General features: G+C 35.5%; 1 protein-coding gene across 7 annotated transcripts in view; it reads right to left on the bottom strand.

Moving 5' to 3' along the window:
- Positions 1–26799, bottom strand: part of NOL4 (nucleolar protein 4) — a 407060-nt gene that overhangs the window by 283200 nt on the left and 97061 nt on the right. For all 7 annotated transcript variants that reach the window (XM_059140256.1, XM_059140248.1, XM_059140249.1 and 4 more), the window contains 3 exons: positions 11443–11554; positions 10466–10578; positions 4402–4534 (listed from right to left, as the gene is read on the bottom strand). In XM_059140256.1, coding sequence (XP_058996239.1) covers positions 4402–4534; positions 10466–10578; positions 11443–11554 — 358 coding nt within the window. The remainder of the gene's footprint in view (positions 1–4401; positions 4535–10465; positions 10579–11442; positions 11555–26799) is intronic.

Raw genomic sequence — 26799 nt, 5'->3', positions numbered from 1 at the left:
ATATTATACATAAATTTTCCTTTTTCTAAACTCTTGTTCTAGTTTACCTCCTCTAGACCTTTACCTAAGTATCTGACCTAGTAGCAAGACATTTCTCTTCTTTTTCTTTCTCCAACACACATAATATACATATATCTCCCAAACAAATTTGTATTATCTCCCTTCGTACTGATTAGGTTGCAAATCTTTCATAACCACAGTGCAGAAAAAAAAAAGAATTTTCAATTCTCCATTTTATATGGTGTCTAATAAAGACTTTGTTATACCTATACCTACCTGTTATAATTATAGGGAAAGATGTCTAAAAATCACAATATTTCAATTTCTTTACAATACTAAATTTATCATTTAGTATTAAAGGAAACAGAACCTTTTAATTTAAAATTTTAAATGCTATGTTATTCATATTCTACAAATATTAAACTGGGGTTCCAGCTGACTATTAAAATGTGAGTTTCACTATTATTTCTCTAAAGACTTCAGAAACATCAAACCCATGGCTGCAGAGAAAGACATTTAACGGCCAGTCAGAATAAAACAATATTCTAGACTACCCCATCTAATATAGTAGCTCTCAGCCACATGTGACCATTTAAATTTCAATTAACACTGATTAAAGTTAAATCAGATTAAAATTAGCATTAGCCCATTGCACTAGCAATATTTCAAGCATTCGGTGGCCACAGCATGGCTAGTGACTATCTTATGAGCAGCACAAATACAGAACACTTCCATGATCTCAGAAAGTAGACTGAATGCGATTCCTAGAGTCTTTTCAAACCTCTGCTTCTCAACTGTTCTTCATTAGGTCTCTTCAGTCTCCATCTTACTGATTCTTACTCAGACCCTCCTTCTCTGCCTCCACCAGTTGTTCTCAGCTTGGGGAGATCATGCCCCCCCCATAAGACATTCACAATGTCTGAGACATTTCTGGTTGTCACAATTTGGGAGACAGGATTTAACGCTGACGTGTGGCGAGTGGAGGCCAGAGACATTGCTGAACACCCCGCAATTAACAGGACATCCCCACAACAAGGAAGGTTATGTCAGTAGTGCCCAAGTGGAGAAATTCTGGACTACTCAACGTTGAAGCTGCATGTGGACTGCCCACCCAAAACTGGATTCATTATATCACAAGTCCCCAGCTTCTGACTGCTCTCAAAGATCAGTGTACACCATCTACGAGAAAGTAATACAACCCAGATCCAATGTATGTCTAGCACTCAGAGTCCCCACTAACTTAAGAAAGACAGACATGAACTACAAAAGTTTTACTACTGTGAATTCTTATTTTTACAGAGCCTGGAATTTCCTCACATGGGTAGATGAGCAGTAATCAAATGTGAGTGATGTCATGTACACTTTGATTCCTTTAGGTTGTGTGTTACATGAAGGTAGGGACCATGCTTTGCCCACCATCATATATATATATATATATATATATATGCATTTCATAACATATGCACTCATATATAGGAGGCTCTGAAAGAAAAGTAACACTGGATGAGAAAAACATGATATGGAATACTGTAAATGATATGAACTTATTTTTATAAAAGAATGATGAGAAAATATTCTGAGTATGTACATATGTTTGCGTGTGTGTCTGGGTATGTTCATGTGTGTGTATGTGTATATAAGTACAGAGAAAAGTAGAATGATAACAGTAGTTGGCCAATACAGATTCCCTAGGAGAATGCTACCGTCAGGGGAAAGGTGAAAAAAAAAAAGAACTTATGTGGCAAATCATGATAATGGTAAAAAGTTATATTTTCATTGTAAATAACGGGGCATTCAAGACTACGTCAAATGGAGCAACTCAAAGGAAAATCAAAGCATAAGGTCTACTCATTAATATGGCATTTGCATTTTAGAAGTGAAACAGCTAATAAATAAGAAAAAATATCATTTCCTACAATGATAAGTCTTCTGAAGAACATTAAAATGTAGCCATCTGGGGGAGACAGTCCTGAGCTCTGGATAGATATGAGGGCTTGGAGAAGCGAATTTAGGATTTATCAGGGTGTAGTTGGTATTAAAAGCTACACGACTCAATGGGATCATCTAGAGAGTGAACATGGGGGGAGAGAGAGTTAAGGGCTGCACCCGAGGGCTGTCCAATGTGGAGTGACAGGGATGAAAGTTTACCCAAGATGAGTAGAAAGAGTGGAAGGGAGAAAGCGGAGATGATGGGACAAGTCCTTAAATGAGTTTTGCTGGTAAGAGTGTTGTGGGAATGGTACAGAGGAACGGGGCATGGGATGGAAGGGCCCAATGCGGTCAGTGGAGGCTTCTACAGAGGACGTTTATGACACCAGTCTTGTATGTAGGAAAAGAAAGGAAGTTCTTGAAAGAGAAAACTCAGTGAGAAGTATGAATGCCCTTATATAAAGGAAGAATTAGGCTTAGGGTGGAGAAGGAACGACTACGTATGTCCTTATCCTTGAGGCAAAAATTGGTATGTGATGAGAAAGTACTTTCCCCTCGGAGTATATAATATTTGAAATTATTCCACTGGATTTTATTAAAATCAATATAAATTTATATCACATCAGCTATTTCCTAGCCAAAGATCCACAACTGACAACTTCAAACAAGAAAATCATGATTTTGCATCATGGGACACACCCTCTTATTATTTACATTCTCTAGAATTATAGACTAAAAAAGACGATAGCATAAACAGGCGAAACGCATGAACAAATATTAGTAGAGTTATATATCATTGATATATAGTTTTGTTATATGACAATCCCAGTGCTAGACAATTTCCAATAAAAAATCAAAATCTGAAGATGTCTACTCATATTTTAAAAGAAAAAAGACTGGGGTGCCTGGGTGGCTCAGTCAGTTAAGCGTCTGCCTTTGGCTCAGGTTATGATCCCAGAGTCCAGGAATCGAGCCCTGCATCAGGCTCCCTGCTCAGCAGGGAGTCTGCTTCTCCCTCTCACTCATCCTCTGTATTCTCCCTCAAATAAATAAACAAAAAATAAAAAAAGAAGAGGAAAAAGATAATTTATATCTAAACCAAAAAACTTTATTCTTACAAATTTCCCAAGAAAATTTCCTTTCTATACCAATAGCTATGCTACTCTGTAGTGGCTCAGATGTGATTTTAAAGCCACTGATCAACATGCTCCTCCTTCCTTGTAATTCGTGTCAAGGACACCAACATCTTCTGGACTCATCTAAACCATGAAAAAGAAACACCCTTGCCAAATTTCTTTTTTCCTTGAACTTTTGGTGTACTTAAAACTAGGGATTTCTTAAACCTTGACAACAAAAGCAGATCACTAGTAGCGGCTAGAAATGCAGCAATCTTTTACAACAAGCTTTTCATAGCAACTGTCAGAGAAAGCAAGAAAAATGTTTCATTTCCCTGTCTACAGAGGTAGGCACAAAACTATACAGTCCAAAAAATTCATGTAAACTTGTTAATTACAGGAATCATAAAGTAATGTTGAATAAAATTGGTCATTTGCCTTCTACAACCCTTCATTTTCATTCACCATTACCCTAGCAAGATAACGTTTACTATCACACATTATTCTATATTTACAAAGATCTCTGCAAATAGGAGACCTAAAACATTAACTGCCTAGGCTACTTTCTCTACATTCCCAGTTGTCTTGCCATCAGGAACAACTGGATAATTCAGGGATTGCCAACGGACCCAGGAATAAAAGATCATGATTTTTTTTTTTAAAGATTTTATTTATTTATTTGACAGAGAGAAATCACAAGTAGTCAGAGAGGCAGGCAGAGAGAGAGAGAGGAGGAAGCAGGCTCCCTGCTGAGCAGAGAGCCCGACGCGGGACTCGATCCCAGGACCCTGAGATCATGACCTGAGCCGAAGGCAGCGGCCTAATCCACTGAGCCACCCAGGTGCCCCAAGATCATGATCTTTTTTTCCCCCTTTACTACTGAATAAAGTAGATCAAAATCCCACAAAAATCCCCTTACCCAGCAAAATCACTTTGGTAAAACTGGCCTTTTACATAAATTGTTTTTAATTACAGTTTTGTCATTTAGGAAAATTAAAACATCCAAATTATTCTTCTGATCATTTTTAAACTCTTAATTATTATGGCTCAAGAAACCAAAGCTAGGAAACATCACAGAAACCAAAACTACTACTGATATGACACATTTTATGTTCAAGGAGCAAAACGTGGGCAAGCTTGGATTTTTATAACTAACATCTGTTTATAAATCAGTCTAGCACCCTAGTTTTGAACAAAGCACTTGAATTTAAAAATAATGAAAGTGGATAATGGAACTTGAGTATATAGACAAAGTCCCCGTAGGAACAGATAAAAAATTGGCACAAGAGAACGAGATGTTTTCATACATTCTAACTCGGCTTTTTGCTGTTGTGTTTATTCGGTTTGAAAGGCTTACCATCTTGCTGGCCATGAAGAGCTTGAGGACTTTGCATTCTTTCCTCCAGATTGGAGCTAAGGTCAGAGTTCACAGCTGACATCCGTGTTGAATCACTCATATCAAACTCATCACTTTCTATGGAACTTTCATCCTGAAAATGGTTTTAAAATATCATCAAACATCATAAAATATAACGTTCAAATAGTGACCGTACTATCTACAGGGTCAATTAGAGTTTAGCCAGTAAGTAAGCTTTTACAGAACTCGTAAACATGTAACCTATTAATAGATACTTAAAATAACAAATAATGGAATAATGTCTCCCTTTAAGGAATTTCAAAACTTGTGAAAAGTCAAACAATGTTTCTATACACAGGCAGATTTCAAAAGTAAAATAATGTTTGGGAAAAATGTAGTTGGGGAATGATCCTAAATAATGAAAAAAATTTTTTTAATTAGCAAAAAAAGTCCTGGAAGAAACAAATCACAAAATATAACATATAGAGAAGTCTATGTTTTGAGTCCAAAGATAAAGGACAATAAAATTGTATAAGCAAAAATCTTAGGATGCGCTAAGAAAACCTTAACCAAAAAATTGTCATTGGCAAACAGGATGGACAAACTTAACACGGATAGGCTGAAAATCTACATTTACTGACACCAAGGTTTTAACACATCCCTTCTTTCCTTATAAGCGAACATACACTGTACGGCAACCCCCAAAAGAAGTTCTGGGTAGACGTGTGCAAGTTCTATTTCCCAAAAGCCAGTTCACCGAGTGGCGAAATTGTCAAAAGGCCAGTTTTCCAAACACCCAATTCACCAAAACCTGCCAAAAATTAACCTAAATCAAATTCAAGGTATTTTGCTGTAGCTATTTCACTGAAGCAAACTCCTGCTAGAGAACTGATTTTTGGCCAATGGTGGGTTTATGTAGGCAGAGGGGCCTGAAAAATCTGTGGTGACATACTGGAAGAACTGAATCGAAATCACCAGGTTACACTTTCGTTTGTAAGTATCTGATCTGAAAGGTTAGCGTTAATCTAATAATCAACAACAGCTGTGGTGGTCGTGTCATTTCTGCTACAGATAACTGTTCTTTCTATTCATTCACTCGTTTCAGTTTCATCACTACCTGGGAGTCAGGTCCCAGGATTCATCCCATTTTATAGACTGAGAAATCGAGGCACAGAGCAGTTAAAGAATGTATCCCACTATTATACACCAGAACCGGGGTTTATATGAAGTCACTCAGGCTTGAGAAATAGCTTCTTTGAATAGGAAGAGTTACCTTGGCTTCATAAATGACATCTTGGTATCAGCAAAGAAGTTGCTATGGTTAGGGGGCAGGAACGTTCTAGTAGACTAACAAATTGGCATTCTGATCCATAGGTCAGGTCAAGGTGATTTTGGAGTCCTTCCTTTACGAAAGGTCTGATCATGTCTGGGTCTACTGAGTAGCACTAGCTCTTCATTAATGCAGCAAGGAAATGCCACCCTGCGAGGCCTCTGGGCAATCAGCCACATAGACTTCTCCCGGCGGCATGCCCTCTCTCTTGGTACATTATGTTTTCTCCAATTCTAAATTCTAAGAAAATCCAAAGCATCTGAAATAAATATATATGTTAAAAGAGAAAAAATAACAGAATTCAATGTGCACATCAATGTCATCAGTGTGTACCATATACATATACATACATATATATGCACATATAAGTAAGTGATAGATATTTACTATATACACTACCTATAGTGTCTACAATATGATAGTATTTTGGAGCACATTCTCTAGAGCAAGACAGAAATGATTTAGATCCATGCTCTGCCACTTAGATGTGTTACCTTAAGCAAGTTACCTAACCTTTCTGTGCCTCAATTTCTTCATCTATAAAATGGGAATTATAGCATCAATCTCATAGGGCTATATAAAGATATAAAGGAAAGACATAAAGGAAATATAATAATACTTAGAGTAGTTAGAACAATGTCAGATTTATAATAAGTGTTAATTGTTTAATATTTTTATGTAGAATATATAGGAAATTCTACAGCATAAAACAGGATTCATGTTGATTATATATTATGAACACATACAAAAAATAAATTTAAATGTAATAGTATATATGACCAACGTGTTTATAAAATAGCTGTGTATTCTATAAAAACATAGTCTTTAGAATCAGCATTTATTATATAGACTACAAATAGCTAACTATGTGTAATACAGTAAAATAGCATTTCCAATATATACCAACTGATATATGTTATGTGTGCAAGTGAATAAGTGTGCGTGCAAAACATATGTGTCTATGAGAATGTATGTGTGTTTAAAGAAAAGCTAGACACAAAGAGATCAAAACCTCTGATCTACAGAATCATTTTATAAACTGCTATTAGGGATTATGAATAATCAACACACATTTTACCAGCAATAAATAACACTCATATCAGCATGCTTTTAAAAAAATGTGGACAATAAATTAAATGGTTATATAACCAAATGGGCTTGTTATTTTATTTTTTAAAAAATCACTATTCTATTTATCATGAGTGGCTTAATGACTGTGACTCTCTTAAATATTTTCTTCCTTGATTTTCTATGAAATTCTCTTTTCACAATTCTACTGCTTATTAGAATATAAATTATCCAATTGCTTAATTTATAAAGACCTTTAATAAAACTAAGTGCATGAATTCACCCTGTAAGTTCTATTATAATTATTAAATGATTAAATTACTATCTTTTAATAAGAAGTGGCAAAGTGTATAAAATATAATGTTGTGGAGCTTTTCTATTATCAAATAGAGGCAATGTTAATCACTCTGGAAAGAAATTACTGAAGATTTCTGAGTAAAGAATCAGAAAACTTGATTGATATGACATTAAGTGTTTTATTTTATTCATGATCATCTGTAGGCCATTCATCTAAATTCTTTCCTCTGTGAGTATTTTGCTCTGAATGATAACCAGAAAAAGAGTCTTCACATCCCACAGTGTGGCCTAATTCCATATGTTACTAAAATCTTATCATAATGAAAACCATGGCCAATTATCATAGCATTTGCTTCCCTAAAACTTAAGTTTTAAAAATCAGAATAAATATTTTCCTGTAATAAATAATTTCATCCCTGGTCCTTTTAAAACTGTTGTGTGAAATTCAGATCCCTGATCTATTCCATATCCTATTTTAGTTTTCAGTTTCCAGATTTTACCTCTAAAGGATCTATAGCATATAACTCTTGGTTTCCATTGCTACTGTTCTGATCTCGTGTTCCCATTTCCCAAATGATTAATAATGGTCTCCTAGTTATCTCCTCACCTCCCATTTCTATCCCCACCAGTCCTGTTCATCGACTACTATTAATCTTTCCAGAGAGGTCCTCTTCTATGCTCATAAATTTGCAGCTATAATCAAGGCCATCTAAATCTATCACGTAATAGGGAAGCTGCTCTGTCAACCATTAAGGGGTTTCCATAAGATTGTTTGAAAACCATTCTCACCAATCTCAACTTTGTTCTGTTTATCAGTTACCTTATGCTCAAATCAACATAAAGCCTATGTTACTGGCCTTTCCATGAAATGCACCACCTCAGACCTTAGTGTGCACAAGGGTAGTCAGATCACCAGGTGTCACACACTATGTCTAGAATCAGAATCTTGGGGTAGAATCAGAATCTTGGGGTCCTGCAACATGCAGTCTGATAAGCTCCAGGGGGCGCCTCTTAATGCTGGTTATTTAGCCAGTAATGTTCAGAAAACCATTCTATGCAGATAGAATTGGTTCTAGAATATTCCCTACTCAGGTGACTATGAGCCACACTTGGCTATTGAGCACTTGAAACATGGCTAGTGCAACTGGAGAACTGAAAATTCAACTTTAGTTAATTTAACTAATTTTCAATTAAATTTAAATATCCACATAGGGCTGGTGGCTATCATATCAGGCAGTGACAATCTGACAATTCCTCATCATTGGATCTTGAAGATACTTCTAATTATTCATGATCAGCAATGCAACAAACATCCTAATATACAAATTTTGCATTCATCACATCCCTTAGTACGAATTTCTAATCAAAGCCTATGAATAACTTTTAAGTCTTTAATAATTATTATCTAACTCTCTCCTGTAAGTTTATTCTGGCTTAAACTCCATCAACAATTCATAAGAAGGTCAACTGATCTTACATTAGCATAGATAAGGCATTTTGTAATCCTAAAGGAATTCCCATTTCTGTCTTTATTTCTCTTAATCGTATTTTGTATCTTCTCATAAACATACTTTCATTGTTTACTTCCTTTCTTTTCTCCCCCTCATTAAAATTAAGTTTAATAAAGGAAAAATTTTTGTCAATTTACTCTCTGTTTACCTCCATTATCTACAAGAGTGCCAGTTACATAGAAGGTACTCAATAAATAATTGTTGAATTAATTAACACAATAAATTTTAAATATAACTGAGCACAAAGAAATATCTCACTTGAATTCCTTTTTAATGTGATTTACTCAATCACCTTCCTATCTTTCAATAATCATAACTTCTAAAATTTTACAAATGATCTAGTCACTTATCTGAATATTTTTGAGGCAGTGTACAACCAACTGGTATCTTCAAAATGTAAGATTGAGAGTTATTTTCCTAATCCAGTTATAAATTAAAAGAATCTACTTCCTTTGTGTGAAATAGTTATGATGTTTTAGAAGCCAGAAGGATTCAGCATATGTGGGCTGTACTGTTGGCACAAAGTTGATCTTCTTACTTTTTAGCCTAGAAATAAATGTACCAACATCTAAATGAGCTTCCTACAAATAATTTGACAGCTCTAACCAGTTTATGAGGTTTTAAATTTTTTTCCAAATTATATAATAAACGATGGGAATAATTATTCCATTCTCCAGGATGGATGAACATTAATGTTTTTTTAGTTGTCTCTCACATCTTTAACCCAGTGATTTTATTACTATTTGTTTAATCATTTATATGTAGCCATCTGGTAATATAAAATCTGAACTGCCACTGTACAGATACAGATCATCTCATAGAATATACCCTTTCTTTTTGAGATAAAATAATTTTACAAATATTGTTTTAAGATTAAACCTATTCAAATACAGAGGAAAACAAAAAAGAATGAGCTTTATTAAATAAAGTAAGCTCAACAAAGTAAAATTGAAAGAATTTTATACTATACCAAATAATGCTATTTTTGAAAGGTATTTAACCACATTTCCTGTTATGGAGAAATTTTAAGAAGGAGTATATGTATTAGCTTGAGAAACTATTCCTAATATTGATAATCTGAATGTGCCCATTGATTAATGGCCACTAACCAGTTTAAGGGGATTTCCTAAGCCCCCATTGCTACAGGTTTTGGGGGTAATATATATATAACTTGGCCCCTGCCTTTGAGATATTTCCACCAAACTGATCAGTTAATTAGTATCTTAGAGAAGAGTAAACAAATGTGCACTTGTTTCTAATACATGCCAGCAAGCACATTTCTAGATTCTTATGGTACAAATCAAACAGAATAACTGGAAACATCAAAATATCTCTAATTAGGAAGGATCACCATAACTTATCTCTAGAAATGCAGAGAAGTAGATAAACTAATATAGAGAATAATGAAAAAAAAAAGCATTAAAACACATGAAAGAGTTAGATGGTGGAAAATTTATTATACTTGAAATTCTTATTAAAATTACTTTTTTTGACTTCCAGGCAAAATCACCTTCGTACTAAAGGCTTGGATGCTTTCCTTGGATACTCACTCATTTGGGATACCTTCCCCTGAACTTTCTAGCCCTTTACGGAGGCCAGCTTGACGGCAGTCAATTAAAGAAAAATAAATCTCTCTTGGGAACGAGCACATTCCCACAGAACACAAAGGTAACTGTGTTGAGACAGGGACTCTCTCTCAAGAACCAGAAGTTTCTGTCCATTTCTCCATCTGTGCAATCCCAGTGACATTCCTTTCATTAAAAAATAAATTACCGTCTTCAAAATGCTGTCATGCTTAATACGATAGTCATGGTTATCAAACTTCATTCTGACTCGGAAGTAGATATTTCCATTTTACCTCATCTTGCTGTGAGTTTAGCAGCTGCAGTTTCATGTGCTTCATATAGGCCATGGTAATCGGCATGTTGTAGTCAATCATGCTGGTCACCAAAGTGGGAGGTTTTCCATTATCTGTAATAAAGCATTTTTAATGGGTATGAAAGTGATACCGCATTCTACCTGTAATTTCAGAATGATCCAATTTGTTCACATTGAAACAGGATTCTAGATACCAAGAATGAGTTGTAGAAAAAAAGAACTATACAAAGGTACATAGGACAAATGAACGTTACAGATTTAGTTATTTCTAACTGCAGAAGAGCTTTTTGATACCCCACTAACAGTGGGTGAAGCCAATATAGTGATTAAACACAATTACCTGTATTTTTCGTAGTTTTCTCCTTTGCTGCATAACTACTTTCTCTATGTGATACTTGAGTGAAAAAGGAGATTTGTGTATTTTTTCTTTTATCTTTTTCTTTTTGTTTATTCAACCCCAACACATGGGAATGGACTATTTTTGAGACTAATTTAAACTCTGAGAAAAACTGATAGATTAGGAAAAACATCTACGTCATTTTTAAAGAGCACTAAAGACAAATTATAACCTGCACGTAAAAACTCAGTGGAGGAGCTCTGCGCTACTCATCACTTGCAGAAATAAGGAATTGGTAGGTTTGAAAGGACACCGATGGAACATCAATTTCCTTGCTAAATATATTTAACATACCATGCAATACACACAATATGTGAAAGTTAAAATATTATTACAGGAAAAAAATTATTTGCCACAGCCCAAACTGCCTTTCTTCAGAGAAAGGGCACAGACTTCCTCTATAAGTGGGTATTCAAAATTCACTGCCTCCTACTCCAATAAATGAGATGATCCAACTTGTTGAACTGTTTCAGTCTACCACATTCTTATAAAAATGTGGGATATAAATTGCCATTATGAATAAAATTACTTTAAATCTCACTATTTGACACTGTGGCTACCTTTGTGATCTGTTCCATCTGGGTTTAAATGCATTCTTTTCTGGCACTCTGAGCAGCTCATTAGAAACCGTGTCACCGCTTCTCTTGGTAGGAAGGCATAGCTCTCTGAAATCTGAAATGATTCACAAAATAGAGGTGTTATTATATAAGCTGACTGAGCATGAGTCAACAGAAATGATCACTGTATTTCCAAATAAGACTCATTGTTTCATAATGGCAGAAAGCACAATGAAAGCATGCACCGCACATCATGCATCATTTCAAGAAATATCTATCCAACTTGACTGCGCATCTCTTAATAATAGCTAATAATGTGATGTGGAGGAGAAAAAAAACCAACCACATCTGGGTGGAGATCTGTTTGTATTTTTGTATTTCTTTTAGGAAAAGTAATCACGGTGTGCAGAGAGCCTAGTGAATTTTCCTGATTAAAAATAGTCAACGTTGTTTTTAAACTTAATGCTAGCACCATCGTAGCTTTATCCAATTTTACATATATATATTTTTTAAATAATTTAGCCCCAACTCGAAACAAGAAACTTTGGATTTGAATTAACGAACTTTTCTTCATTACGGCTTTTTCAAAACATTGTAGTTGAAAATAACAGGTAATTCTAAGAGAACTCGTATATATATTTACTGCAGTGAATCATCCCTTCCACAGAAAATGACACATTGGAAATGCATTTTGGCCACTCCTTCCGTTTGTTATCTTATATCAGTCTTTCATAATTTATGTCCACAAAGCTCACACTGATTGTCAGAGCAAGCCTTCCCTATACTCTATACAGTTTCAATTTTCAGAACCATGATCTAGAATCACATTAGAAATCAATACTGCCATCAGTAATTTTTAAAATACTAACTTTTCAAAAACCAAGGTATTTCTGTCATCAAAGCAAATAACTTCAAAAGTAAAGCTGACAGATGGTTAAATATCTCTAAATAAAAGCGAACAGAGACCCGGACAGTGCTACTAAGAAGTACGATACTGGGCATGAGTCTTCCACCATAACACTAACGTTGGTATGCGAAATACAAGATAAAGAAGAAGAAATAAGTTGGGAATTAGGTATAAATGCTACAGATAATTTTTCAGGTACATGCACAGCTGTTATGAACACTACTGTATTTTAAGTTTACAGAAAGGGAAGAAAAGATGCACCTTGTGTATAAGTAAGTACAAGTCTGCACCAGTTCCATTAATAGTGATGGGGTCAACTTTTATTTATTCATGCTGTAGAAAGACCACAACACTGAAGAAACCCCACACCTTAAAATCTAAAATTGTAAAGCACACTTTGTCTTGAATTTCATAATAAAATCAGTTTGCATCACTCATCCCAGATCAGGACAAAAAAGCCTTAAGAATACCTAAGAGAAGATGCAAGTCCACAGTTAAAATCTCCCATGGATTATCCTTACACAGGTATTAAAATTCAACTACTAGGGTTTTGTTTTAAGATTTTATTTATTTATTTGACAGAGAGAGACGCAAGCGAGAGAGGATATACAAGCAAGCAGGAGTGGAAGAGGGAGAAGTAAGCGTCCCACTATGCAGGAGGCCTGATTCGAGGCTCGATCCCAGGACCCTAGGATCATGACCTGAACCGAAGGCAGAGGCTTAATGATGGAGCCACCAGGCGTCCCTCTACTAAGGTTTTAATATAACTATCATTTGTAAAATAAATTTGATGTTCAGTTTTAAAATATCCCTCTTCATACTGTACAAAGACTCATGAGAGAAAAATAAACAGAACAATTTGGAAGTATTTCATCAAACTATTTTATATTAGTTGTTGAATAAGGAAATATATACATAATTTAAATTCTCACTTTCTCTTATGTTATTTCCCCTAACTACACACACATACACACACACACACACACACAATTTGATTCCTATTCATGTATTTTACTGAGGGAACTCACACCTTTGCCTGATTTGTTTATCTAACTGGAGATCCTTTTTTTCCCCTGACTCTCTGAAAACCTATATTAAAACAATTCAGAAGTTAAAAAAAAAAAAAATCCATGAGACATGCCTGTTCCTGGTATTTTATCTCACACAGAGTCATAGTCCACTGGAACTAGGAGGCCAAACAGTAAATTTAACAAATAGGATTTGAGAAGAACATCCTATTGATTTTCATAAGGGATTTCTATTACATCTTTCTCTCCTTATGTAAGAGAAACCTTCCATTGAAAAATGATGAGCAAACGGTGAACTTGAAGACACCCGCCCTTTGCCCGATGCTAAGAAGGCACTTGTGTAGGAATTCCCCCTAGACAGGTTTATCATGGACCCGACTCAACTGTATTACTTGTCCTAGCGTTATGTTGCTCCAAATCCATTGCTTGGATAATCATTATTAATCATATTACATTTCTTTTATAGCTTAACTCTGAAAAACAGAGTACCTGTAATGGTCACGGTCACAAATATGTTCGTGTTCATGTGCACATGGAAAAAATAAAAAGTCCCACTTGGTATCTCAGAAAAAAATTTCAGCAAGTATTTTATCACATTACTCTCTCAATGTTATTCTGGCACAACACTTGGCATGTCACTACACATTACGTAAGTGGATAAAAGCACTTATTTGGGGGGACTTTTCTCGGTGTTCAAAATCCATTTTATAGGGAGACCTGGCAAGGCATTCCACTCTCTTTAAATCCTTTCTTTCCCACCTCATGCTCACGGGGGCCCACAGACCATGGAGTCTCCTTAAGCACAAGGACGAAAGACCCCGAGAACAGACTCTTCACATCTCACACTCATTCCTGAAATAATATGTCTCTTGCCATGCAGGTGAAGATGAAAAATAATTTCTTTTTCCTTATCTAGAATTTTTCCTCCCAGTCTTCTTTGAAATTAAGAATCCTAGGCAACCTTCATTGCTGAAGTTCTTAGAGTATTTTTAAAAGTGAAGAAATAGTCTTAAAAAGTTCTTAAATTATGCTACATTTGAATAAGTATATTCCATAATTAAAGCCCTGTCTTTTGATCCTGTCAGTATCCTCTGGTAACCCCATTTAGAGATAACATTGAAAGCCCGTACGTGAAGCGTCTTTAGAAATTGAGGCAGGGGCTAAATGCCCTTATGTTTCCTCCTCTAATGAAAGGTCCGTTTCCATCTGCTGGGAGTGAACATTTGAAATGCTAAGTCAACTTTAAATAGATATTCATAAATGATGATAAAACTCAGGGATGCGCACTTCTAGGCTGTCCATTCATCGAAGAATAAATGAAAGTCCTGACATTCTTTATGCAATATGTAATAACAGTAGCAAATAAAACCTAGAAGTAAGGAACCAAAATTGAAAAATATTTTGACTCGGATATTTGAAATCCTATTCCACTAATACTATAATTAATTACATAAAATGCTCTAATCATTCATAAATGTCTATTTCCTTGACCCATTCTTCAAATCTAATGATTTGTTTTGGGGATAAAAATTGAGCTTTGAATATAGAGTACAGGACATTTTCTAGAAAATGATGAGATTAATACTTCACTAGAAAATGTATTCTTAGAAATATCTTTATATTTTGAAAGGATAGGGTTTTTACTTAGAATTTGTCCATGCAGAAACACTGCCTCCTGTTAGTAATAAGCAAAACAAAACACGAATGGATATTAGTCTTGGTCTCTCTGAGCCAAACACTAAAATGACAACTGCCTTATGCCAAGCCACAAATATTGCTTATAATTGAAATTTAACATCCAAAGGAAGGACAAGAACCTAGCCATATTGAAATTTACAAACTAATGATCACTGTTTATCATGTAAATAATTATGAGGTATCTCTTTCATAGAAATGCTTTATTTTTCTGTGAATCTAGACTTGTTTTCTTAGATTCATACCATGCTTTCTATTTTTCATTGACTTTGGCATTCATTATTTTAGACAGTATCTAAACAGATTTTACAGTAATTTTCTGATAAGTGGAGTGACCAGTATGAAGAAATGAAAGGAACTGCCATTGTTACACAACAGTGGGTAAGCAAAGGACTGGAACTCAAGCCTGGATCTCCCAAACCCTTGTCAATTTCTATAAATTGAATGGACCACGGTGGGCTTATCCAACAGAGAGAGAAATGTGTAATGTCCAAGGAAAATAGAAATGTCAAATTAGATTTTTAAAAACTATGCATTTCAAAAACACCTGATGTATGAAAGTATCTTCACAGAACAAAGTCAGCACATGTGAAAATTGAGCTACATCAGAAGATCTGTTGGGGTTGCTTTTAACTTTGAAATAGCTCTGGTTAAGGGGTGGGATGTTGTCGCACAACATATTTCTTCATTACTTACCATTTCGAAAGACCTTTAATCCTCTGTTTTGGACATCATTAAAACTGTTTTCAATTAAACTATTACATCCTAAATCCATTAAAACTGGAGTTCATCAATAATGCCAAATATCATGAATCAGATTATTATCATAAATTCAAAGAAGAAACAATTTCTCCCATCAAAAAATATGGTAATACGTCTACATAAAAATAACTGAGCTGCGGCATTTTTTGATAGATTAAACAATGAAATTGGTCTCGATAGCAAGACAGTACAACATTAGTAATCTCATGATAAACAGACCCACCTGAGGAAGGCCTCATGATCAAGTCCTACAAGGGGTACTGTTATTGATCATCCACTTGTGGGTTAACACAACAACAACAAACTACTTGGGATCCATTTTTGAAAAGGTTACTGGCACATATTATGATTGAAAAGAAGATGAGCAGTTTACCCTGCCAATGTCCCTGCTACTCTGAAGAAAGGAGAAACAATAATTTTTCAAAACCTTACAAATATAAAGCCATATTCTAACTTCCTCTCAACACAGTTCAGTTAGGGTAAAAATGGCAAGAGACCTAAAAAAAAATAAAAAGTAAAAACTGAAATAATGAAATAAAATAATAAATAAATAATGAATAAATAATTAAATAAAAAATAAAAATAAATAAAATAAAAAATAAATAAAATAATTAAAAATATAAATAATAATGAAATAAAAAATAAATAATGAAATAAAAAAGCAACTGTGGTTAAATTAATTTAACCACAGTTAATCTTATCTTGTAAATTCTTGTAAATCTTATCTTGTAAATTCAATAATATATAATTCCTAAAATTTTCTTACATTTATTTTTGAATAGCAGAGCATTCTCTTCAGAAGTAAATCATTCCTACCTGGAGCTGAATACATGAAATAAATAGAAGTTAGAAAAATTGAAGAACTTAGTTAATCGAAACAATATAACAATAAATCATTGCTTTGCTGCATTTTCTCAGACCGTGTGTTTCAGTTACAAGATGGAAGTTTATCTCATTAACTGAAGCCATAAAATTTTGATAGCAATGTTGCTAACAGAGAAGAATTTTAAAACGGGCCTATTTGCCCTACATCTTTCTTCCTCAGTGCCAAGCCTTTTCTCTAATTTTAACTGCTTAATTTCTGATCATTTTCTGTGGAAAGGTGCTCTAAATGTATTCAACGGTCACATATACCTCCAGGACTCTGGCTCCTGATATGGTAGAGATTGGACAGTTCAAAAATCAAAATTTTCACTTAGTATATGACGACTATTACTCACTGTTGCTGTTTTAGACAAAAGGAAATACTTCCTACATAATAAATATGTCTTTAAGTTTTCCATTAATTGAGTCCTTAATAACTGGATTATACTAAGCAAGGACTTTACATGGATTTTATCCTTTGATCCTCCCAACAATCCTAAGGTTAGATTACTAGCATCACCACTCTCATCTCAGTTTAACAGGTGAGGAAATTATGATTCAGAGAGGTTGTATGACTCGTCAAACATGTAAAGAGAAAGGACTTGGGTAATAATCTGGTTTCAGAGACTATCACCTTAATCACTATATTTCATGGCCTTTCTTGTTTATCAGCATTTAAAAAAGAGAGAGATGGTTTCATCCATAAAGAGTTGGAATATTAACCTCACAGCATAAGTTAATATCCTGAAATGTTTATAAAGTTCCCCAGTGTGTGGTTCTTTGTAAGTTTAAGATGCTCTGACAAGTTTGAATACATTCTGAATACAAGGGGCAGTCAAATTCTCAGTATATGCACTTGTGTTACAAAGTTCAACAAAAAACACCTCAGACTCCACAGTAACAATGGAGAGCGCCACCTGGAGGAAATTAACAAGAGGCTGTTCCGCAGAACTGATGGCTGAAGTGGTGGGCTCTGCAACAATGTTGAAATGTTTAACAGCCAAGAACTCAATGCAGAGGACTTCCACTTTTTTTTTTTTTTTTTAAAGATTTTATTTATTGATTGATTTGACAGACAAAGAGAGAGAGATCACAAGTAGGCAAAGAGACAGGCAGAGAGAGGGGGAAGCGGGCTCCCTGCTGAGCAGAGAGCCCAATGCCAGGCTCGATTCCAGGACGCTGGGATCATGACCTGAGCCAAAGGCAGAGGCTTTAACCCACTGAGCCACCCAGGAGCCCCAGGACTTCCACTTTTAATAGAAAGTACAAGAAGGAGTATGAGTAACCTATTTCTGAAGGAATAAGAATTCTAATTATTGAAGGAAATTCACTAGTAGAGAAGTCATTCTCGGCTTAAGAGGCAAGCCTAACCCGTGAGCTGGAATAGAGATATTACATGACACTGGTGAGTCATAAGCATTGAAAATCACTTTTTAAAGCAAAACAGAATGTCTAAAGTCAAAAGATTTACCCACCAAATTATCACACCATTTTGTCCTAAGTTCACTAAGATTTTAGCAAAAACAAACTAACTTAATGTTACAAAATATCATTAATTTGGAAAAGTAGGAGGCAATGCTGACTTTCATTATAAATTAAAATACTCCTCACCTTGCTGTCTTGATATAGTGGGCTTCGTTTCAGATGCTGAGCCTCAGAGCAGATAAAACTGGTCTAATCATACTATTTTTAAATTACTCTTGCCTTTACTTTATAAAATGAATTTAAAAAATAAAAATAATACTTTTATTTTACTGGAATAATAACATTAAAAACATGTTTGTTGCTGAACACCAAGCAGTACACTTATAGAAGAATTTGCCCTTGGGGCCAAACTTCTGATATTTTCTCTTACGTATACTCTTGAGATTCTGAACAAAAAATAAATTAGAAATAATGTCCTAGTGAAATTTGTTTATCTTGTTATATTTAGTATTGTGATATTTAACATTGTGCTACTGCAATGTACATTACTGTGTAACTCTAGAAAACGTATTTTTAAAAACTAATAAAATTTAACTATCATTGAAAAAACCTATAAGTCTAAGTATATAGACTTATAGACATATATGTCCAGATTCATAAGGAAATAGCAACACCATGGTCCAGAGAAACCTCTGTCTGGGGAATGAAAGTCTTGGTTCAGAGCAACATCTCTTATTCAACAAGGGCTACCCTGACTTTATCTACTCTAGCCATTGTATGTCTTTGAATATATTTGAAAGGAGGGAATTTGGACTACTAAAAAAAAAAAAAAAAAAAGTTTGCAATGTTATAACACCTTGCTCAGACATTTTTCTAGGTGTATTACAAAACTGAAATGTCTAGCCAATGATTTGCCCTTGTATTTATATAAGTTCACTTTTATGCATCTCAGGCATGAAAAAGATGCATAGTATGCATCATTGTACTTCTATAGATGTAATTATTAATTTGCAGAGGTGTATATGGAAACCATCTTTCAAAGATGAAGACATTTTTCACCTAAACATTTACATCTTCAATAAATACCTACTGAATGCACGGACAGTATAATTATCCCTGAATACAGCTAGATATGGTTCTACACCACAAATGTGCCTGGATACATCAAATTGTTGGAATCACCTATTGGTAAGTGAATCTGAAAAATGAATCTGAAAGTGAATCTGAAAAATACTTTCATCAGAACTCAACATAAATATTCTTAGGTAAAAAGTCCATGCATAGTAATAATCAATAGACAAAAAGCCAGACATTTGGTCTGCCTATATCAAGTCTGCATTCCTTCTGGACCTCGAAAATTTTTGCTTCAAACCCTAGCTACTGTTTCAGAAAGATCTGGTGTTCTGTTATGTCGGTCTGACCCCTAAACATCTGTGATATGACCAAGTGAATTCCTGGACCTTAATAATCTCACCGATATCAAAACCAGGACGCTGCTACATTTGCACCTCAACCCCAAAGTCACCACTGCTCCCGGATAGGATTCTCAGGTTTGGGGTGAGTTCCTAAGAATCCTGCATTACTGCTTGATCTGCTAGGATTCTGGCACGATTCTCGTTTGCTACTTCCAGTCCATACTACTGTCCACTTTTCCTTTTCTTTTCTGATCATTTTCCTTCTTCTTGGATCATTCATCAGTTCCCCTTGCTTTTCTCACTTAGTTAAGAGGATGACCTGCCCTGGTTGAATATCTAGAGCTGCGTTGTACTATTTATCACAACTGGAGGAATTTGATTTCTAATTTTTAAAAAAGCAACTGGGTATAACATGGCAAAATCAGATCATCCTTACACTTATTTTGGGACTTAGTACAGTGTTTATTTTACACACAGTTTTTTCTACCCTGAGGGTCTAGTGCTGATTTTTAAATAGGATTAATGGTAGTAGACAAAACACAGCATGGCCAATTAAATATGAATTCCAGATAAACATGCAATATCGGGGCAAACATATTAAAAATTATTATTTATCTGAAATTCATCCTGTGTCTTATTTATTAAATCTGGCAATCTCGCAGGATACATTTATCTAAGATAAATGAAAATATGAGTTAGATGGGTGCCTGGGTGGCTCAGTTGTTAAGCATCTGCCTGTAGTTCAGGTCATGATCCTAGAGTCCTGGGATCAAGTCCCATATCAGGATCCCCGCTCAGCAGGAGGCCTGCTTCTCCCTCTCCTACTCCCCCTGCTTGTGTTCCCACTCTCACTTACATGTCTTTCTGTCAAATAAAAAACAAAATCTTTTAAAAATATCTACATATGAGTTAGAGCCTGAAAATAATTTTATTTTTTTAAAGATTTATTTATTTATGAGATGGGGAGGGGGGTGAGTAGAAGGAGGAGGAGGAGAAGAAACTCTAGCAGACTCCACCGAGCATGGAGCCTGAAGAAGGGCTCCCGGCAGGGCTTGATCTCGAGATGTGAGATCATGACCTGAGCCAAAACCAAGAGTGGAACGTTTAGCCAACTACACCACCCAGGGGCCCCATAATTTTAAACTTGAAACAAGTAGCTTGTCAGGAAAATCTAAGAATGTACCAAGAACTGGAGTGAGAAGTAGGGTAGATGAAAGTTATCATTGGAAAGTATGCAGGCAATTTGAAATCACAGTCCCCATTTAAACAGTGTTTTCCAGCTTTTTAGACCAACAGTACAAGTGTAAATAGATTTCTCATCATAAGCTAGCACATATACACATTTATGAAATAAAACTGATCATTTCTTTTGCCTTCCATTCTTTTTTTAAAAAAGATTTTTATTTATTTACTTGTCAGAGAGAGGGAGAGAGAGAGAGAGAGAAAGCACAAGCAGAAGGAGAGGCAGGCAGAGGGAGAGGGAGAAGCAGACTCCCCACTGAACAAGGAGCCTCATACGGGGCTCCATCCCAGAACCCTGGGATCATGACACGAGCAGAAGACAGAGACTTAACTGGCTGAGCCACCCAGGTACCCAGGTTCCCCTCTATTTCATTTTTTTAAAGTGTTCACAACCCACAAAATTGACTTAATAACTCACTAATGGTCTGTTATCTATAATCCAAAGATCTTTGTTGTGCTGTTGAGAGATGCTGGGTATGTGGTCAAATTTAAAATGAAGGCCTAAGGAAGGTCTAAGGCATGCAGGGATATTTTTAGACAGTTCAGGTCAATTTGTAGATAGCTCAAAGCAATCTGAAAATGTAAAACAAAGGCATCAAATACGCAGTGTGAGAGGAAGGAATGATTTGGAAAGCAGCGCAGTGGCGTAAGTTGGTGTCCTCCGGGGACTGGCAAATGCTAGAGTGGAAGGAAGGAGGCAAAGACACTCAGCTTGGGCAGAAGCACAGAAATCCACCACGTGATGAAATCGGAGGAGGAAAGCAGAGAGGTAACAGCATTCCAGGGCAAAACAGATGAATGGAGCCCTATACCCTTATACATGACTAGATGAAGGCATAGGCAAACAAGAAAAAGCACGAGAGTTAATCTAATTATAATTAATTAAATTTTCCTGAAAACAGTTTTGCTTCATTGATTACAGTTCAAACTTAGCAGTGTTGCTTTGCAAAAAAGGACTTTTATCTCTTTTATAATGATGTGCATCTTTAATTTGGAGCTGTATTTTAGAATAATTAAAATAGTCATCAATTGAGCAAATGAGACAACATCAAAAGAGATAATCAAATCAACTGGCACTAGATCTCTAAAGTTGTGAATGCTATTTTTGTTGCTTCTTATGTGAGAATATTTGTCTGTTAAGGAACAGATTGTCATCACAGAGAATTCTTATATTAGATGAAAAAAAATGAGCAGATGGGCAGTGAAAAGTTTTACTTCATGAATGTTTCCTAATAGTAAAATAAAGAGAATCCCTAAATATTGCATGTAAATAAAATGACTCAGCAAAGCAAATGCTTATACAATTACGTGTAGCATGACAAACTACATTAAAGTATACAATTACACACATGGGAAGTGGGGGGGGATTTACTTCCTCTCTTGATTTCTTTTGAAGTGTGTGTATAAGATGATATACTAATGTTTTTTCCCAGGGCTGAGGGAAGGCCAGCTAGAAATCAGCCTTCCTGGTGTAGAATTCATCAGCACGTTCAAGCTCTCCTTGCCTCCGACTCTAACCCCCTCTGTTAAAGTTTACCTTGACTACTTCCTGCTGGTCAGCAAGGACACAGAGCTTCTTTTCAAACAAGTACCTAAGAATACTGTTGCTGCAGTTACTCAAAGCAGGCAATAATTAGGCATTTGAGGGGACATGGAAGAAATTGGAGAAGGTTAGACTTCACTCTGAGAGAGTCTGAGAAGTTACACAACCCTCAAAGATCTGTGCAGGAAAACCAAAGAATCAGGAGAGGCTAACCACGTGCCAGGATGCAGAATCATTGTGAATTCTTGACTTGCTCAACAACTGGTAGATAATGAAAACAATATTCAGAGATACTAAGTAGAAAACTGGCCACGTGGTTTCCTTCGGAAAATGTCTCTCAACTTGGGGTGTTGACTGTGCTGTCAGGGTGACCTGACGTCAAGAACAGGGCTGCGTTCTGATTTTCACAGGAAGCGGGGCTGGTGTGGCTGGAACTTCACATTCAGTTACAAAGGATGTTAAATGGCTTGGAGCTTTTGAACAAAGCCAACTGCTTGCCCAGAAGCCTACGGTGCCCAGCTGAGAAATATCGCCTTAGGTACACAAATAATTATACAACTAGTGGGTACATAGGACAAAAAATACCATGCTTACATATTCTTTACTAAAGAGAAAAAGCATACCAAGATAGAAATTTCTCCGTGGGCATTCCAAATTCTCAGAAGTAGCAGCGAGGTCAGTTTCTTTTGGGATATACCTCCTTTCCCACTACTGGGACCAAGTTGCAGAGTCATGGCTCTGCTGTGCTATGTGCTGACCCAGAGAGGACATTGCCAGAAAAATGAGGGGGAGGGGAGGGAGAGAAGTAGAACAGGTAAACAGATACGGAATAGGCAAAGGCTGTTTCTTGTTACCGATCATGAAATGAAAACTGCTGCCGATAAAGCTAGTGACTAATAATCTCAATTCTGAGAAAGTCGAGAATGAAGACATGGCTGGATGTTATCCCTAGGCCAAATAGGAGTGCAGATGACAAAAGAAAGACATAGATCTTTCAAACTCTAGTTAATAGGAAGCTGTTTATAGCATCTGTCATCCCACACATAACTCTACCTTTTAAAGAAAAACAAGTTTCCATCCACTACAATCACGTTTGAAGCAATTACTGTTAAAACCTTGACATATATTATTTCTGAGCCTCAAATAAATCCTTCAAATAATACATGCCCGACGCAGACCTACAGAAGTCACCTAATCTGGGATTTTTACTAGGTCTGGCTGACATCAAAACTGGCACCATTTTCTCTATATTACCTCATACTAGTCATTGACATCCTATACCTTTTTCTTGCTATATTTTATCCCAACTAAATACCTACCGGGGTATTTATACAGGTATACACATGCATATGCTTGAAAAAATTCAGGAGATTTTATTTATTATACGATGACCATACCCAGGAATACCTAAACCTCTGGATCTGAGTGAGAATCAACTGCTAGGAGGCCTGAATCATCCCTAGTCGGAAAGCTGCATTGGCTCACTTTCACCACAAGGGTGCACCGGAGGAGCAATTTACTAGGCTGGATCCAAAGAGTTAATGGTTTCTTCAAAGGTTAATTCCCTTTCCAGGATTGTATCTATTCACTGGGACCTTATCGTTTAATGCAAAAATTATTAATGACAAGGTTTGTGACATAAGTTGATGATTAACCGGTTTCAGTGAGCTCTTATGTCTTTGGATGATCTCCACTACCGAAAAGACAGTTTCTGAGTATAATGGATTTGCACTATTAATCTGCCCACCTGTGATAATTCTGACTATACCTATATGAGAAATAAATCAATTTTGATGAATGGTGGTATACCAGTCTTCTATTTCAGAATGGTTGTTTAATAACTCTAATTGCCAGGCCATTTATTTTTTTTTCCCCTTCTGAGATGTTTTACACATCTGACTTATTAGGTTGAGTATTATTTTTAGTTATCAAAAACAATAGGGCTGCTCTAACATAAAAGTGGATCTAATATAATATATACCATGTTGAATTTAATGGCTGTTTCCAATATTTATAAATCACTTCTGTAAAACCTATATATGTATGTGCAGAATATATAGGTTTGAATGTGTATCTGATAAAAATAAACCAATCTCTGGAAAAGTAAGTAAAGTGTTTACATCCTACCTCAAAGAAGGAGCATTGAAGTTTTCCCTGAAAAGCAAATGAGAAACCTCGTGTTTGATAACTTTATTTTACCTTATTGAGAACCAACTGCATAAATCTGGGGTTTTGTTAAGTGTAAACATGGATTGGGCAATGCTCACTCCTTACAACCATGATTTACAGCCTTACAACCTTACAAGTTAACTAATCTTATTTCATTATTTCTATTTATAGTAACATCTCTATACTATTTAGTTGGTATTAAAAAGGCAAGGATTTCCACAAAGACCAGAAGAATTTATTCCTTCAACAAGTACTTATTGAATACCTCCTGTGGGACAGGCCTTTGGCTAACTGTGCTTATACAGTGGAGACATGGTCCCCCCAATCAGCAGTAATTGTGTGATTCTTTTTTTAAACATCTACTCTTGTCATAAAATACAAAAACAAATGAACAAAAGGAACCTCATAAAAGTAGCATAAAATATCTATAATTGAGTAATATTTTGTACTCAAACTCTCAAAGATAAACTCATTGTAAAACATACTTCTAAATCACTGAATTATTATATAACATTATCACTGAATTCAAGATTAAAGAGTGTCTACAAAAATATTTGAATTTAGAATCATTTTAAGGTTTCTTTTTATCTCTTCTTGGATATCCAGAACAGTTGTTTATTTAAGACACTGTAGTTTGTATAATAATGAAATAAAAATGTCATCTATATAAAAAGACAGGAACCTATATTTATTTTCTATATTAATTTGCTTTGATATTTCCACACATTAAGTCAAAGAAGATGGCTTACAGACATAATATTAATTTCTAAGTCCCACAGAATATTCCCCCAACACTTATCTTCAGTAACACCCTATCCATGCACTTGGATCTGTGGCAGGAAAGGAAGAATTCAAATTGGCAAAAGGAAATAGGAAGGGCAGAAGCACACATCATTATATTCTTTTAGTAAATCATGACTGAAGAGAAATTTTACTAGGAAATCTTATTTAAATTTTATAGTTTTAAATCTAATTCTTCCATTCTACTTTTATTATTTATTTCTCCTCCCAATTTTTATTTACATTCCAGTTAGTTTTAGGTGCAGAATTTAGAGATTCATCACTTACATACTTACATCACATACATACTTACATACCCAGTGCTCATGCAACAAGGGCTCTCCTATCTATTTTTGAACAGTACTCTCATCTTTTAAAAATATTTCATTAAAAAAAAATGGTTCCCTCTTTTTGGAGAAGATTTTCAAATGAGGTGTGTAAAGGCTTTTTATCCTTGTCTTGATGACCTGAGTTCTCAACTTCCAAACACCATACACCTTTCAAAAGCTATGATATGTAATTCTGCACTGGGATTCACACAAAAATCAGGCAGATCCCACACTACTGGGGTGTGAGATGTAGGAATGTTGACTTAGCTCATCCCCCATTCCCTTTCTGTCAACTCCTTTATGGTCGAGTTAAATCCAGCTAAACACGGGAGACAGAAGCAAGTTTATGAAATGATCATACAAAATGTCCATGACAGCTAGCAGCCTAATTTATTCTCCAACTTTTTCTGCCCAAGGATATCTGAGGTCCAAATAAAGATATAGGGGTCAATGGTTTCACCCAAATAAATTAAATCCTAACTGGAAAACTTGAGGCACTGTGATAGGGAAGGGAATATATTTGGAGAGCAAAGCCTCCTGGCACTAATCACAGAACTAGATAGGTAGATCTGTTTCAACAGTAAGATCTAGCAAATCCTATTAAACGCTGTCTCAGACTCTAGGACCACAAGACAGACAATGCTGATGGTCACACGATCATATTTGTTTACAACCAAGATGCAAAAGAAAAGCCATAAATAAACAAATGAGATATATAGCAAAGCCATCAGGTTCCAGACGAGAACACACACATGTGGGACAGCCACATGTGTTGTGCTGCAGCTTAAAATCGTAACTAAGAAGCTGCCCATTCATAACATGGTTCAGACTACAAAAAAATTTTTTAACAAAAAAGCAGAGCAGTGAACATCTGCTGACACTTGGTGGTATTTTGTGGGCTTTCCCTTTGATGGCTCTTTTAAATTCCTGGAAATACAAAGTCCAATGACTACATATCCTTTTCATTATTGTTCTTATCATCATCATTATAATTATTTACAGAAGAATTTTCTAGATAATGGTGGAACCAAAATGTTCTATCTCTACACTATGTTTCTCAGCCAATGTGCCTCTATAACAGCAGGATAATTCCCTATGTTTCCACATATCTGGTGCCAACTAATTTATGTACTTTGGTTACTACCTCCATTGTTTCCCCAGCACAGTAATGGCCCATGTACACTATTACTGTTGGTGTTAT

This window comes from Mustela lutreola, chromosome 11 (assembly GCF_030435805.1).
Source record: "Mustela lutreola isolate mMusLut2 chromosome 11, mMusLut2.pri, whole genome shotgun sequence".
In the NCBI taxonomy this organism is placed as follows: Eukaryota; Metazoa; Chordata; class Mammalia; order Carnivora; family Mustelidae; genus Mustela; species Mustela lutreola.
The sequence above is the reverse complement of the archived record's forward strand: the minus strand, read 5'-3'. Positions and strand labels throughout refer to the sequence as shown.